Source organism: Mustela putorius, unplaced genomic scaffold (assembly GCF_011764305.1).
Source record: "Mustela putorius furo isolate JIRA1106 unplaced genomic scaffold, ASM1176430v1.1 tig00003853_pilon_pilon_pilon, whole genome shotgun sequence".
Classification (NCBI taxonomy): Eukaryota; Metazoa; Chordata; class Mammalia; order Carnivora; family Mustelidae; genus Mustela; species Mustela putorius.
In genome coordinates this window covers 13,403,168-13,416,354 of record NW_025422005.1, presented here as the reverse complement: position 1 = coordinate 13,416,354, position 13,187 = coordinate 13,403,168, and the positions used below count along the sequence as shown (strand labels likewise).

The following is a 13,187-nucleotide window of genomic DNA, read 5'->3' as shown; positions in this document are numbered from 1 at the left end:
CCAGGCACAAGGGGCTCTTCTGAGAGCTGGACTTCCTAGGCCTTTGGTCAGTGGGACTGTTTCACATATAGTCAGTGTCTCCTCAGGGTTCAAGTGCTGTTTGAGTCACAGGAGACAAGGTTCCTCCCTGATGAAAATTGGTGGGATTTGCTACTTTGCCCTCTTGGTCTGGTCTCTGTTTTGGAGGCGCTCACTTTGGCCCTGTAGGGGACGTGCTTCCTAGAGCTCCTCTCACTTGTTGCAGTTGGGGCCTCGGTGGATCCGGCTGGCGTCACCATGATTGATGCTGTGAAAATTTACGGCAAGACCAAGGAGCAGTTTGGCTGGCCTGACGAGCCCCCGGAGGAGTTCCCTTCTGCTTCTGTCAGCAACATCTGCCCTTCCAACTTGAACCAGAGCAATGGCACTGGAGACAGTGACTCCGCAGCCCCTGCCACCACCAGTGGAACTGTCCTGGAGAGGTACCCGTGCTGGCAGGGGTCAGCCCTTGTCCTCGCCTTTACGCAACCCCTCTCCCGGCATAGCCTGTTCTGAGAGAGTAGCCTCTCGCAACTACCCCTAGTGTAGCCTGTGAGTTTCAGGTCGTCCCCCAGCAGCCCAACACCCTGTCTCCTTTGTGAGCACAGAACCTGGCGGTGTGCTGAGAGCCATGGGATCCTAGTCGGCCTGGGGTGTCTGTGCCTTCTCTTAATGCTTAGGCACCCTTTGGACGAGCCAGAGGTTGTGGAGTAGAAGATGCTCTAGTCGCCGCTAGAGATTTGGGTCCAGTCTTGCTGAAATTAGAGGGGAGAGTCTTCTGTTCCTTCTGATGTCATCATCTTCTCTTTGCAGCGGCCACTTAGGTGGTGATGGCACTGCTGGCCAGATGCTGGCTGCAGCACCTACAGCAGAGTTCAGAGCCTCCCCGGGCTCCCCCCAGTGGCCTTCTGAAGCATTGCGCTTGGCTTCTTTGTGCTAGGCGTCTGCTGGTTTGCCGTGATAGATGAGGCAACTCATGATGTAAGACGCTGAGTTTCTTACATCCTAAGTCGGAAGAGTAGCCTGGCTTGAAATCACTGCCTCCTCCTACCGTCAGACTGCCCCCTCCCTTCTCTCTCTCTCTCTCTCTGTTTCTTTTCTCCCCCCCTCCCCTGTTCTTACATTGTTTGCTTAGGATGTGTTTCTAGGTTTCTCTGAGCTTCACATTTTTTTCCTTTTTTTTTTCCTTTGCTTCTCCCCCAAGTTCTGAAACTGAGTCCCTAACCAAGCTGGACCGGTTAGTATGCCCTCTTTCTTTTCTCTGCACGGGTGAGTGTGTGTCAGAGAGCAATGTAACCAATGGTGTGGCTTCGCGTTGATTCTGCTTCTGTGGAAGAGTCTTCCTGCTTCTTTCTGTTCTGGTCCTTGCATGGCTGCAAAGCTATCCTGTGTAAGAGTGGAGTGTGTGGAGGGTTGTACGTGCACACTTGGTGGTAGCCGCTCCAGAACCTGCTAGCTCTCTCTTCCATACCCCGTCCCTCCACTCCCTCTCCACAGTGGGTGAGAAGGAGGCGGATGTGGGCAGTGGGATGATGGGAAAATCCTAGCATCTGACAAGTCAGCGGAGAGCTTGTTCTGCCCAACTTCGTTTTATGCCTCAGGCCCCTCTTCCCTTGCTCTTGGTTGCTCTCAGCTACCCCTTGACCCTTTTCTCTCCAGCTGCCTTCTCCATACTGTTCCCTTTGTGCCCGGAGCCTCGGCAACCTCAGGATGCTGGTCTTCTCACCATGGCACAGTAAACTCCCAGGAGTAAGCCCTGAGGAGCATGTTGCTAGGTGCCCTTTAACAGCGGGGTTTCCAGTTCCTTTCCCAGGAGATAGTGGCTCAGTTTTCTAAAGATGCTTTGTTGTGCCCTGTGAATGTTGGCAATTGGCATGCTCCTGAAAACAGTTTGTTTTCTCCCCATACTTAACGGACTTACGGGAAGTGCCTTTGTGCATTTTCTTGGAGATATACGTAAAATATAATGTGTACCTTCCCAGTATAAGCAGATGGTTTTAACCTTTCCCTTTGCATATCCTTTTGCCTTCTGATCTGTGGGCACCTGAGCTTTGGGTCCCATTGCATCAAGACTGTTAAGCCCCTCTCAGTGATCCCTGCCACAGGCAGCAGAAGGAAGCACACTTATCCGCTTTGAGGAAGAAAAGCCCTGTCTTTCAGTTACGGATTATGAACATGGCCTTAGGTTGATCTCCAAGTGGGAGCCAGGTTTCTTCTGGCCTGTAACACAAGGAAACGATATGCATGGTGCCTGTGGCAGGTCTTATTGTGCTTTGATTCTGTATTTGGCATTCATTAGCTATCCCCAAGGTCCCCCTGACTATAGTTTGCACAGGCTAAAGCACAACCAGAGAGAGGGGTGGTGGTTGTACTCAATCCTGCTTTTCTGTCTCCCTAGGCTGGTTGTGAGTTCTTTAGAAGCTCTGGAAAGCTGCTTTGCTGTTGGCCCAATCATCGAGAAGGCAAGTGACTTTTTCAAAGCGCATGGGAGCTTTCCATAGAGGCAGGAAGTCAGTGCAGTTGTCAGAGGCCTGAGGCCTTGCAGCTGAAGAGTGTTTATAGCATGATCTTGATTTGTAAGAAAGCTCCATAGAAGTATATAGCTTAAGGCCTCTGTCCTACTTTTGGGGGATCCATTGTGAGAGTGTTTCATGGACTAGGATGAGTGCTGGCAAAAAGAACAGTGTTTCCAGGAGTCGTAGGCTTGGACTCAATTCCTGCTCTTGTCTTGTGGGAGGATTGTAATTTCTGAAATTTTTCATTTTGCTCTTAGCAGTTCATGTGGCATAATCTAGCCCTTGTGGTCTAGAAGAGAGGAAGGGGGAAGGGCAGCGTGTGCACAGTTAGTTCTGCATGGATTTGGTGGGGTCAGCGTTAACCCTGCTGTCTTCTGCATCAGGAGAGAAACAAGAATGCAGCTCAGGAGCTGGCCACTCTGCTGCTGTCCCTGCCAGCACCTGCCAGCGTTCAGCAGCAGTCTAAGAGCCTTCTGGCCAGCTTGCACACCAGCCGCTCGGCCTATCACAGCCACAAGGTAATCGTTCCCTCCCTGGATGCCCTCTGTAGCAGGGCAAGGTTTGGAAGTTTTGGTACTGACAGGGAATCAGGCCACCTGGCTTTTCATATGGAAAGCGAGGAGGACACAGTGAAGTCATTGAGATGAGATACCCACACTCTCTAAAGTCTCTCCTGAGAAATGAACAGCTCCCCCTCAAAACTGGGGACAAGCCAACTAATGGGCCACTGGTTTGCATTGATTTTTTTTGTCACTAGTAGGAGCCACAAGATCTAAGTGAGACTTGTTTCTCTGGAAAAGAGCAAGGGCAGGGGAATCACTGAGGTCCCTCCTCCAGCTGTGGCACAGCTCTCGCTTAGGTGTCCTCGTTTGTGAGGAAATTGCTGAATGTTTGTTGGAGAGATTCTGAGGGGGAGATCTGGGGTCGGGGGAGGGGGTTGGGTCTCACTTATACTGAGAGTGGGGGCTGAGGGCAGTACACTGGGCCAGTTGCCATAGATGGGAAAGGTGACTGTTTCAGTTCCTTGAGGAAGAAGCCAGCAGCCCAGGCGCCTCGGTGAGCTTTTGTGCCTCCAGCCCAGAGGCTTGCGAAATGTAAGTTTAACCTGCTGAACCTCTTGAGGGATGGCAGGTTTAGAAACAGAGTCCTTGGGCAATAGGAGCTTACAGAGAAATGGCTCTTCTACTCTAGCAGAATCATCTGGGATGTTACAGTTCTAGAGAATCAGGCGGTTCCACATTTTCCCATTGTACTTCAGTACTTAATGACTTTCGAATTTTGTGCCTTTAATGTTTCATGATTTAAGAAGTTTACCTGTACTGGACTGCTTTGAAGACTTGTTCCAGGTAGTTGGCGGTAACTAACCTGTTCTCCTGAGAGGAGGTGGCCATCCTGATGACCTGCCAGCTGTCCTTTCCTCTTTGTTTTAGGTATTAACTCTACCCAGCCCTTGCTTTTGGTTCATCCCCTGCGATCCTTTCTTATAGGATCAGGCCTTGCTGAGCAAAGCTGTGCAGTGTCTCAACACATCCAGCAAAGAAGGCAAGGATTTGGACCCTGAGGTCTTCCAGAGGCTGGTGATCACAGCTCGCTCCATTGCCATCATGCGCCCTAACAACCTTGTCCACTTTACGGAGTCCAAGCTGCCCCCAATGGAAACAGGTGAACTTGGCCTACATGGTCGTGGTCCTGAAATCTGCTTGATGCATCTTCTATACCTTCTCCTCCTCTTCTTGTTGTTTCTGGCCTCTGCCCGACTGCATGCTGTGAGATGGGTTTTACTCTTGTCTTTGTACCTTGTAGGGCTTTTGACATTTAGATTTTACCATTTAAGCAAATACTTTTCCCACTGCTTACCCCTTGGAAAATCTTGAGTTTATTTAGTGCTCTGCATGTCGGATATAATCTGTCTCTGAACTACCTATCTCTTTGGGATCTTCAGGGCAAAGCTAAGCTTTGGCCCCGTTGCTTTAAAAAAATAGGGTCAAATCTTGCTTTCGTGCTATTCTTTGGCCAGTGTTTTCTTACCATTGCTGTGGGCTTTTGAGTGCTTGATTGTGTTTCCTTGTCTGTCCTCATGTTGGCTGGGTACCTGACTTGTTTTGCGTTATCACATAGAGCTTATTGATGCCTTTACAGTTCTGTTACTTGCATACTCCCATTTGCTGTTGTCGTATGGTTCCTCCTCCTGATGTTCTTATCCAGGAATTATGTCAGAAAAATCTCAGCTGTTCCCCTAGTTTTTAGAAGTTGAGCAGTTGGACCTGAAATCCCTGAGTCTGCTGTAAAGATCCTGAATGCTCCCCTTTCTACTTAATTCTAACATACAATGTTTTCTGTGATATTCCTTTCCCAGACTGTTTTTTTCCTAGATGTGCCTGCTGGAGTCTAGGGATAGTTGGCATATTGATTGGGGCCCCACTTGAAACTCCCTCCCCAGGCAAGCTTCCTTGACCTGAGTTAACCTTAAAACAAATTAAATTCCATGTCCGATTTACCATCGTTAATCATTTTCTTTCTCCTGTTCTATTAGAAGGAGTGGATGAGGGGAGAGAACCTCAGAAGCAGCTGGAAGGAGACTGCTGTAGTTTCATCACCCAGCTGGTGAACCACTTCTGGAAACTCCATGCATCCAAACCCAAGAATGCCTTCTTGGCACCTGCCTGCCTGCCAGGTACCATATTTAAAGGGGTCGTTGAAGCCCAGTCTGAGTTCTGTCTTCGAACAGGCTGAACCCTTATCTTTTTGCTTCATCATCTGTCTCTTCCAGAATTAATGGAAGATCAGTGCATTCTTTTAGACACAGGAGTTATAGCAGTATGGCAGAGAAGTGGGATTTTCTGGTACTGTAGCTCCTCCTGTGGGGTTGAATATTTCACATAAAGAGGAATTTTTATGTTCCTGTGTGTCCTCAGTGGTAGTTATAAGTGTTTTAAAAGTGTTTTGAAAGCTTGGGCAAAGCTACTTCAGAAGGTGAGAGTGAAGCATCACCTTGAGAATGTTTTATTTCCCAGCTACTCCTGTGTTTGGCATCTGACTTCTCACTGTCCAAAGCTTAAGTGGAAAGGTAAGGATCCGAAGAGCAGTCTAGGAAAGTAGAGCAAGTCCTGGTGCCCATTTGTGTTTGAGGTTGCTTGGGCTAACCTAAAAGGTCAGAAGCCGAGTTTATCATCACCTAAGGTTTGGGGATTGTGGGGAACAAGTACAATCTGCTCACCTCTTCACACTTTCCTGCCCTGTCTTTTGATTTCCAAGAGTAGAGAGTTACTTATTTCTGTGAAGCAGGATACCTGCAAGGGCTTTTGAGATCGTTTCGGAGATGAGGAGGCGTTAATATAGCAAGTGACAAATAATGCTGACAGCCTACAATCTGTACGTGTGTGCTGTGTGTGCACCTTTCAATTTTTTGTTAGTCTGACCTTTATGTGGGGATCAGAACTGGCACTCACCTTTATTCTAGATTCTCAAGTAGCTGGACGTTTTCCTACCATGTTTTCCTCCCCTGTAGGCCTGACTCATATCGAAGCTACCGTCAATGCCCTGGTAGACATCGTTCACGGCTACTGTACTTGTGAGCTGGACTGTATTAATACAGCAGCCAAGATCTACATGCAGATGCTGCTGTGTCCTGTATGTATCATTCATCCCAGATGATTTTGTACTGGTCTGGGAGTGTCTAGAAATTTTTCTTTTAAACAAGTTTGTCAAATTAATGAAATACAGTAGAAGGTTGTGTGAAGAAAGTTTTTAAGTGTTGATAAAAGCTTTATGATCTCATTCATTCCATGCAAGGGAAGGGTTTGAAATGGAGATGGGTTTTGTTTTTCTTGTTCGGTGCTAAATCCCAAGGGAATGTACTGGTGGTTGCTGTGTTGTTAGTGCTGTTAGTGTTACTTAAATGAGCCTATGAATGAACATCATCAAGATGCATTTCCAGGGACGGTGTCATAGAGGTGGAGCGTTAGAAGTACTGACTTTAGCCCAGTGCTTAAGATGAATCTGCTATCCCATGAAAAGCCAGAATCCATTTGTGGAGAGCCAGTGTGATCTCAGTAGCAAATGACCTTCCTCTTACCAGGAACTGAGATTCGGGGACATGGGGGAAGGGTCTTACCTATGCCACATCAGGAAGTGGGATTAATACTGAACTTGGTCAGCACAGTTGCAGGTGAGGGTAGGTAGAGAGATACTTCACATGTGTGTCAGTGATTGGCCAGAAAAGAAAGTCCTTTATAGACTATTTATGAATTACAAATGTAAAACGTAAGCATGTTTTTGTTTGTTTTTAACATCAGGATCCTGCTGTGAGCTTCTCTTGTAAACAAGCTCTAATTCGAGTCCTAAGGCCCAGGAACAAGCGGAGACACGTGACCTTGCCCTCCTCCCCTCGCAGCAACACTCCAATGGGTAATGTGAGGTCTGGGTTTAGGCTTGTGTGTGCATGTGGTGGGGCTGGGGGAAAGGGAGGTATAGCCTTAGGAGGGATTGCTCATGTGGACCAAGGTCCTGGAAACTTCTGTTTATGTATCCATTGTTTTTACCCTACCTTACTCCATGAAGAATTTACGGTGACACTTAAAAATGCATATGGTAAGTATAATAAAAAAAAAAAATTGAGGCCATAGGAAAATAAAGATGTAATAGTAAAAGCAAGTCAAGGATGCAGAAAATGTCTTTTTTATTTTTTAAGATTTAATTATTTTAGAGAGTGCGTGCATGCACGTGAGCAGCGGGAGGGACAGAAGTCGGGGGGGTGGAGAATCTTAAGCAGACTACCTGGCTGAGCATGGAGCCTGATTCGGGACTCCATCTCATGACCCTGGGGTCATTACCTGAGCCAGAATCAAAAGATTTGGACACTTAAGCAGCTGAGCCACCCAGATGTCCCTGGTGCAGAAAATCTCTGTCATGAGATTCTTGATGTGTCTCGTGTTATTGCTAAGTGAGGGTCTTCTCTTCGACTGAAAGCGTCCCAAGAGCTTATAGCAAAATTAAGAATAGTCACAAAAATAGGGGCGCCTGGGTAGCTCGGTGGGTTAAGCCTCTGCCTTTGGCTCGGTTCATGATCCCGGGGTCCTAGGATCAAGCCCCACATCGAGCTTTCTGCTCTGCGGGGAGCCTCTCTGCCTACTTGTGAGCTCTGCCTGTTAAATAAATAAATAAAATCTTTAAAAGAAAAATAGTCACAAAAATCACAACCATATTTTTTGTGGCATAAAAAAACTCTTCATTAAGGGCCAGCTTTGCTGCGTAAGGGGTAGTAGCCCCAGTGAACTTAACCTACAATTGGTTTGATAGCAAATATCGCATGAGATTTCCCTCCTGATATACTTGCACATAAGTCAAGGGCATAACATTGAACATTTTAGTTAAAGCAGTTTTGCAAAGTATCTGAATGTCAGCATTATTATATAACTCTGTGTTGTTTGATTTTGCTCCAGACGAAATTTCCACCACAAGTCACATGTGTAATTTTTAATTTTCTATTAACCCCATTATAAAGAGCAAAGAGAAATATATTTGGCATATAAAAAAAATACCATTTTAAGGGAGTTAATATGAAAAATTAATGAGAAAGATTCCCTTTTTTGGGGGCACCTGGGTGGCTCAGTTGGTTAAGCTACTAGTACTTCAGCTCAGGTCATGATCTCAGGGTCCTGGGATCGAGCCCCACATCAGGCTCTCTGCTAAGCGGGGAACCAGCTTCCCTCTCTCTCTGCCTGCCTCTCTGCCTACTTATGATCTCTCTCTGTCAGATAAATAAAATAAAAAAAAAAAAAAGTGTTGCCTTTTCTTTTTAAAGGATTTTACTGATTTATTTGAGAGAGTGAACGAGAAAGAGAGCACATGAGCAGGAGCAGAGGCAGAGGGAAAAGTAGGCTTCCTTGTCGAATAAGGAGCCTGATGCAGGACTCGATCCCAGGACCCTAGGATCATGACTTGAGCCGAAGGCAGACGCTTAACTGAGCCACTTAGGTTCCCTGAAAAATCTTCCTTTCTATAAATTTTTTTTGCACTGCTTTTAGAGTCTAGTGGGTAGTTTACACTAAAACCACATCTCCACTTGGACTAGCCACACGTGGCTGGGGGTACAGTTGCAGATCTAAAGGAACGTGTGCAACTTGGTGGTCTTCTATAAATCTTCCTTGAATATCTTTTGTTGACATAAGCTTGAGTTAGGCAACTGTGTATGCTGCGAGAAGCTCGAGTACAGGGAGTGGTGTTTCCAGGTGGCGGTCGCCTGTTTTCACATCCGCACAACCCAGTGAGTGGAAGTTGAGGGCTCCGCCCTCTCCTGACAACTAGGAGTCTAGCCCTGACTTCTCCTTTATGCGGAGGGCTTTCTTCACACAGAAGCCAGCTTGGGCAGGACTTGCAGTGGTGTCCTGCAGCTTCCCCACGATGGTTTTACATTTCAGTTCTTGTTCTTCTTGTAAGGATTATGTAGCGTGGAAACAACTACACTGACCCAGTTATCTTGGATGGGAGTAAAATGATACTCTGAGCTACCATGACATCACAGATAAACATCTCTGGTGTATTATTTTCCTGGTCTTGCCTAAGGTCTCCTGGGAGTTGGCAGGAGCTCATGGGGTCTCCTGGTTTTTATCTCTCTGCCCTTGGAAATCTCTTGGGAATCCAAGGTTTTTTGTTTGTTTGTTTGTTTTGTTTTGTTTTTGTTTTTGTCACATCATCGGCTATGGGAAGGTATTTTCCTAAGGGGACAAACTATCACTGCCAACCCCATCTTCCCAGATCCTGCTGGGTCCAGGAAGTGGGAGGACAAGGCTGGGATGACCTCGAAGCTTCCCTCTGAAGCATAGGGCTCTCACTGGTAGCTTGTCTCGGGTTTGTGTTGCTTTGTGACTTATCGCACCATATGCCAAGGGAGGAAAGAACAGGCATCTTCAGGTGACTGGGGTTTCTCTGACTCAGGAGACAAGGATGATGATGACGATGATGATGCAGACGAGAAAATGCAGTCATCAGGGATTCCGAATGGTGGTCACATCCGTCAGGAAAGCCAGGAACAGAGTGAGGTGGACCATGGAGATTTTGAGATGGTGGTGAGTCTCTGGCAGCAGGAGAGGGGAAGACGAGTCTCACAGCTCTCTTCCGGCTCTCACTCTGTGCACCTGTAAAAGCTGCCGTTTACCATGGGACACTGACAGAGCTCTCTCTCTGCAGTCTGAGTCGATGGTGCTGGAGACAGCCGAAAATGTCAACAATGGCAACCCCTCTCCCCTGGAGGCCCTGCTGGCAGGCGCAGAGGGCTTCCCCCCCATGCTGGACATCCCACCTGATGCAGATGACGAGACCATGGTTGAACTAGCCATTGCCCTGAGCCTGCAGCAGGACCAGCAAGGTAGAGGCCATGCCAGGAACAGAGCCGCCCGGTGGCCTTGCACAGCAAAGAGGGTTTGGCAGTTACTGATACCCAGCTGACTTAGCTTGTCCCCAGATTTGGGGAGAGGTTGATCTGGGTGAGAGCTGTTCAGAGACACAGGTGGAGAGTGAGAGGGACGTGGTGGGATTTGCTATCTGGGAGTCCGTCTCCTCATTTCTGTTAGTTTGGTCTTTGGGGATTATTTCCTCCCAAATGTGTTAGATTACTCCAGCCTGTGTCTTGCCTGAGCTGAAGGAAGCCTTCCACCATGTCTGTAGCCAAACTTGGTGGGTAGACGGTGGTGGCTGTTGATGAACTTCCTCTAGGCCAGAGGGGGTCACACGCTGGTGAGTTTAGGCTCCCGAGGGCAGCAGGTGGCCAAAGCAGTGCTGTGGAGGGGGATTGGAGGGAATGCTGTGCTCACTCTCCACTTGTTTCCCAGGCAGCAGCAGCAGTGCCCTGGGCCTGCAGAGCCTGGGGCTGTCCGGCCAGGCACCCAGCTCTTCCTCTCTGGACGCAGGAACCCTCTCTGACACCACAGCATCAGGTAACTGTCCACAGCAAGGAGCACGGCTCAGGGCCCCAGGACCCTCCAGCCTTGTTTCCAGTGCTGTGAGAGTGGAACGGGCAGCTGCTTTGACAGGCCATTCTGGACTTCCTGCTTCTGCCTTTGCTTTAGAAATATGGGCATGGAGGGCACAGTGCTGCAGCTTGGCAAAGGCGCTCATGGCTCTGCTTCCTCACACTTTGCATGCTGCCTGGCTCCTGCTGGTTCCCAGGGAGAGGCCAAGAGAGCGGCTTGCAGGGTGTAGGGGTGCAGTGACAGCTTTTAGGGCTCTTCACCAGAGTCTGGACAGTTTAGACAACAGGAGTAGGGAGAAGTAGAGCTCGTGCCATGCACTGTTTTCTCTTCATTTACAAGTAAAAGTGAAGCTGCAGGAAGCCGAGTCCTGCCTCAGGTCAGCGTGGCTCACCGTCAGGGCTGTGAGCTTGGGAGGTAGTGGTATGTGGACAGTTAAAATGCGTAGTAACTCTTCAGATGTCGTTTTGTCTTTGCACTCAGTCTCTTTGCTGATCTGGTAAAGGAAAAGAAAATGTCCTGAGTAGAGAGTTGGACCAAATAGAGGAGGAGGGAACACGTGAATGATCCCCTAGAAAATCACCTCCTGAGGAGTGGAAGGGTTGGGTTAGAGTTTTCCCGAGTGCTGCTTCCCTGTGTTTCTTTCTTCTTTTCTTCCCTTTCTTTCTCTTCTCTTGGGAGTGTTACTCTGGGTAGAAGAGAAAGGGAGACATTGGTTGTCCCCTCTCACCTGCTGCCATGCGTGTCGCTTTCCTCACTTCTTGTTAGCTGTTGTCCCCGAAGGATTGGAGGTGGCTGTCATGCTGTGCCAATTGTGTTCTCTTGTGCTCTGTGGCTGTCTTGGCTTTCCTCCCCCATGTATTTCATTCAGCATTTTCCTCCTGTCTCAGCTCAGCCCTGATCCTGGATGCTGTGGCTGTCTCTGGGGGATTTCCTTGCTTCACTCTTAGTGTCTAAGGAGGATGATGAGGAGGGGTGAAATTTCCCCATGAGCTCCCCTCTGGACCACCTGACCAAACCAACCAACCAACAAACCAACAAGGTTGATTCAAGAGCTCATGACAAGTGATTTTCTACCATAAGCACAAATTAACTGCTTGCAAAACAAATCTCATTAAAATTGAGAGTCCCATGCTTTGGTCATGGGTAGTTTCTGATCTCAGCAGGTGTCAGTAACACCTAGACAGTGGTGGCCATGGGGCATTCTAGCTAAAACTGAGCGTCCAACTCACAGATTCTCGTTGGATCTCTGCGCTGCTTGCACTATAGTGTAGCAGCAAAGGAAATGCCCAGCAAGCTGGGGTTTCCCTCTGTCTCAGTACTGTTTGCAACGCTCCATGTGTAGTGTTTGTTCCTGTTGGTGATGAACCAGCAAAGCAGATCTTTCCCTTTTTCCTTCAATGACACGGTGTATAAACTGCATCGTGTCCTCTGCGCTGTGTGGTTTGATGCTGTCGCCCCCAGGAGGGGTTTTTTACCTGTAACAGCTCTCGTTACTCTCTCAGCTCCAGCCTCGGATGACGAGGGCAGCACGGCAGCGACTGATGGCTCCACCCTTCGGACCTCCCCTGCTGACCACGGTGGTAGCGTGGGCTCGGAGAGCGGGGGAAGCGCCGTGGACTCGGTGGCTGGCGAGCACAGCGGTAATGTGGCTGGAGGTCCTGATCTCCTTGGGCAGGGGTGGAAACGCACTAGGAATCTCTCACTGGCTCCTGGGATTGATGTCAGCAAAGGGAAATTTTGAGGGCTCACTGAAAGTCTGGTGGGATTAACTTGACCTAAATACTGGAGTTTCAAATGTTTAGTGATAGGAGCTTAGGCATGACGTGGTTAATGTTGGAACATTTTACAGGCAGATTTTAATTGTGTCTTATTGGAAGAAAGCAAGGATATGTGTTATCCCAAATCAGGAGTAATCTAAAATAGTTATGGTATAACCTTGAAATCCATCATACTGTGGCTTTTGTCCCCGCTGTTGGGGGAAGCTGTCGGGCAGTCTTCCTCTTAACATAGCGGGCTGCCTTCACTGTCTGCGGATGACACGGTGGGGCTGTGGAATGAGGAAGCATGCCGTTTTGATTTGATCTTATAAACCAACCTGTGGTTAAAAATCAGATAACAAAATATTTTAGGGAAGGGATTAAGAGTAGCTGATAATTCCTAGATTCCCGAATCAGTGTACATTTCCCCTGGGTTAGGGGATGGAAATGCATCAACAGCAGAGGTTGTTCTTGTAGGTGGATCTTACCTACCACAGAAGGGTGAGGGGCTGCCCTGAGAGTCTTGTAGCATAGTGCTCTGGGGCCAGAATCTTGAATTCAGTCCTTGTTTATTCTCTTCTTCACAGAGAAGAAAAAATTCTCTGAACAGGCGTCTCTGAACTATTGCTGACTTCAGTGTGTATTGGATTCTATCATGCTTGAGGATTTGATTTACACTTTTTTTTAACCATTTCCCTCTAGTATCTGGCCGGAGCAGTGCTTATGGTGATGCCACAGTGGAGGGGCACCCAGCTGGACCAGGCAGTGTCAGCTCCAGCACTGGCGCCATCAGCACCACCACCGGACACCAGGAGGGAGATGGCTCCGAGGGAGAAGGCGAAGGGGAAGGGGAAGGCGATGTCCACACTAGCAACAGGTTAGGACCTGGTCATTTGCAGTCAGGAGGCTATGGGAGAGTGTTTCGG

General features: G+C 48.2%; 1 protein-coding gene across 5 annotated transcripts in view; it reads left to right on the top strand.

Annotated features, from left to right (window-relative positions):
• The window catches only part of UBR4 (ubiquitin protein ligase E3 component n-recognin 4), a 134,698-nt gene that overhangs the window by 61,186 nt on the left and 60,325 nt on the right, over positions 1 to 13,187 (top strand). The window contains exons 49-61 of one of the 5 annotated variants that reach the window (XM_004741338.3): positions 245 to 461; positions 1,223 to 1,255; positions 2,417 to 2,480; positions 2,918 to 3,052; positions 4,022 to 4,196; positions 5,071 to 5,208; positions 6,043 to 6,164; positions 6,830 to 6,941; positions 9,471 to 9,601; positions 9,723 to 9,900; positions 10,364 to 10,468; positions 12,007 to 12,144; positions 12,964 to 13,138. In XM_004741338.3, coding sequence (XP_004741395.1) covers positions 245 to 461; positions 1,223 to 1,255; positions 2,417 to 2,480; positions 2,918 to 3,052; positions 4,022 to 4,196; positions 5,071 to 5,208; positions 6,043 to 6,164; positions 6,830 to 6,941; positions 9,471 to 9,601; positions 9,723 to 9,900; positions 10,364 to 10,468; positions 12,007 to 12,144; positions 12,964 to 13,138 — 1,723 coding nt within the window. Of the gene's footprint in view, positions 1 to 244; positions 462 to 1,222; positions 1,256 to 2,416; positions 2,481 to 2,917; positions 3,053 to 4,021; positions 4,197 to 5,067; positions 5,209 to 6,042; positions 6,165 to 6,829; positions 6,942 to 9,470; positions 9,602 to 9,722; positions 9,901 to 10,363; positions 10,469 to 12,006; positions 12,145 to 12,963; positions 13,139 to 13,187 lie in introns of all 5 variants that reach the window. The other 4 variants (XM_045063849.1, XM_004741337.3, XM_004741340.3 and 1 more) reach the window with 4 other exon arrangements.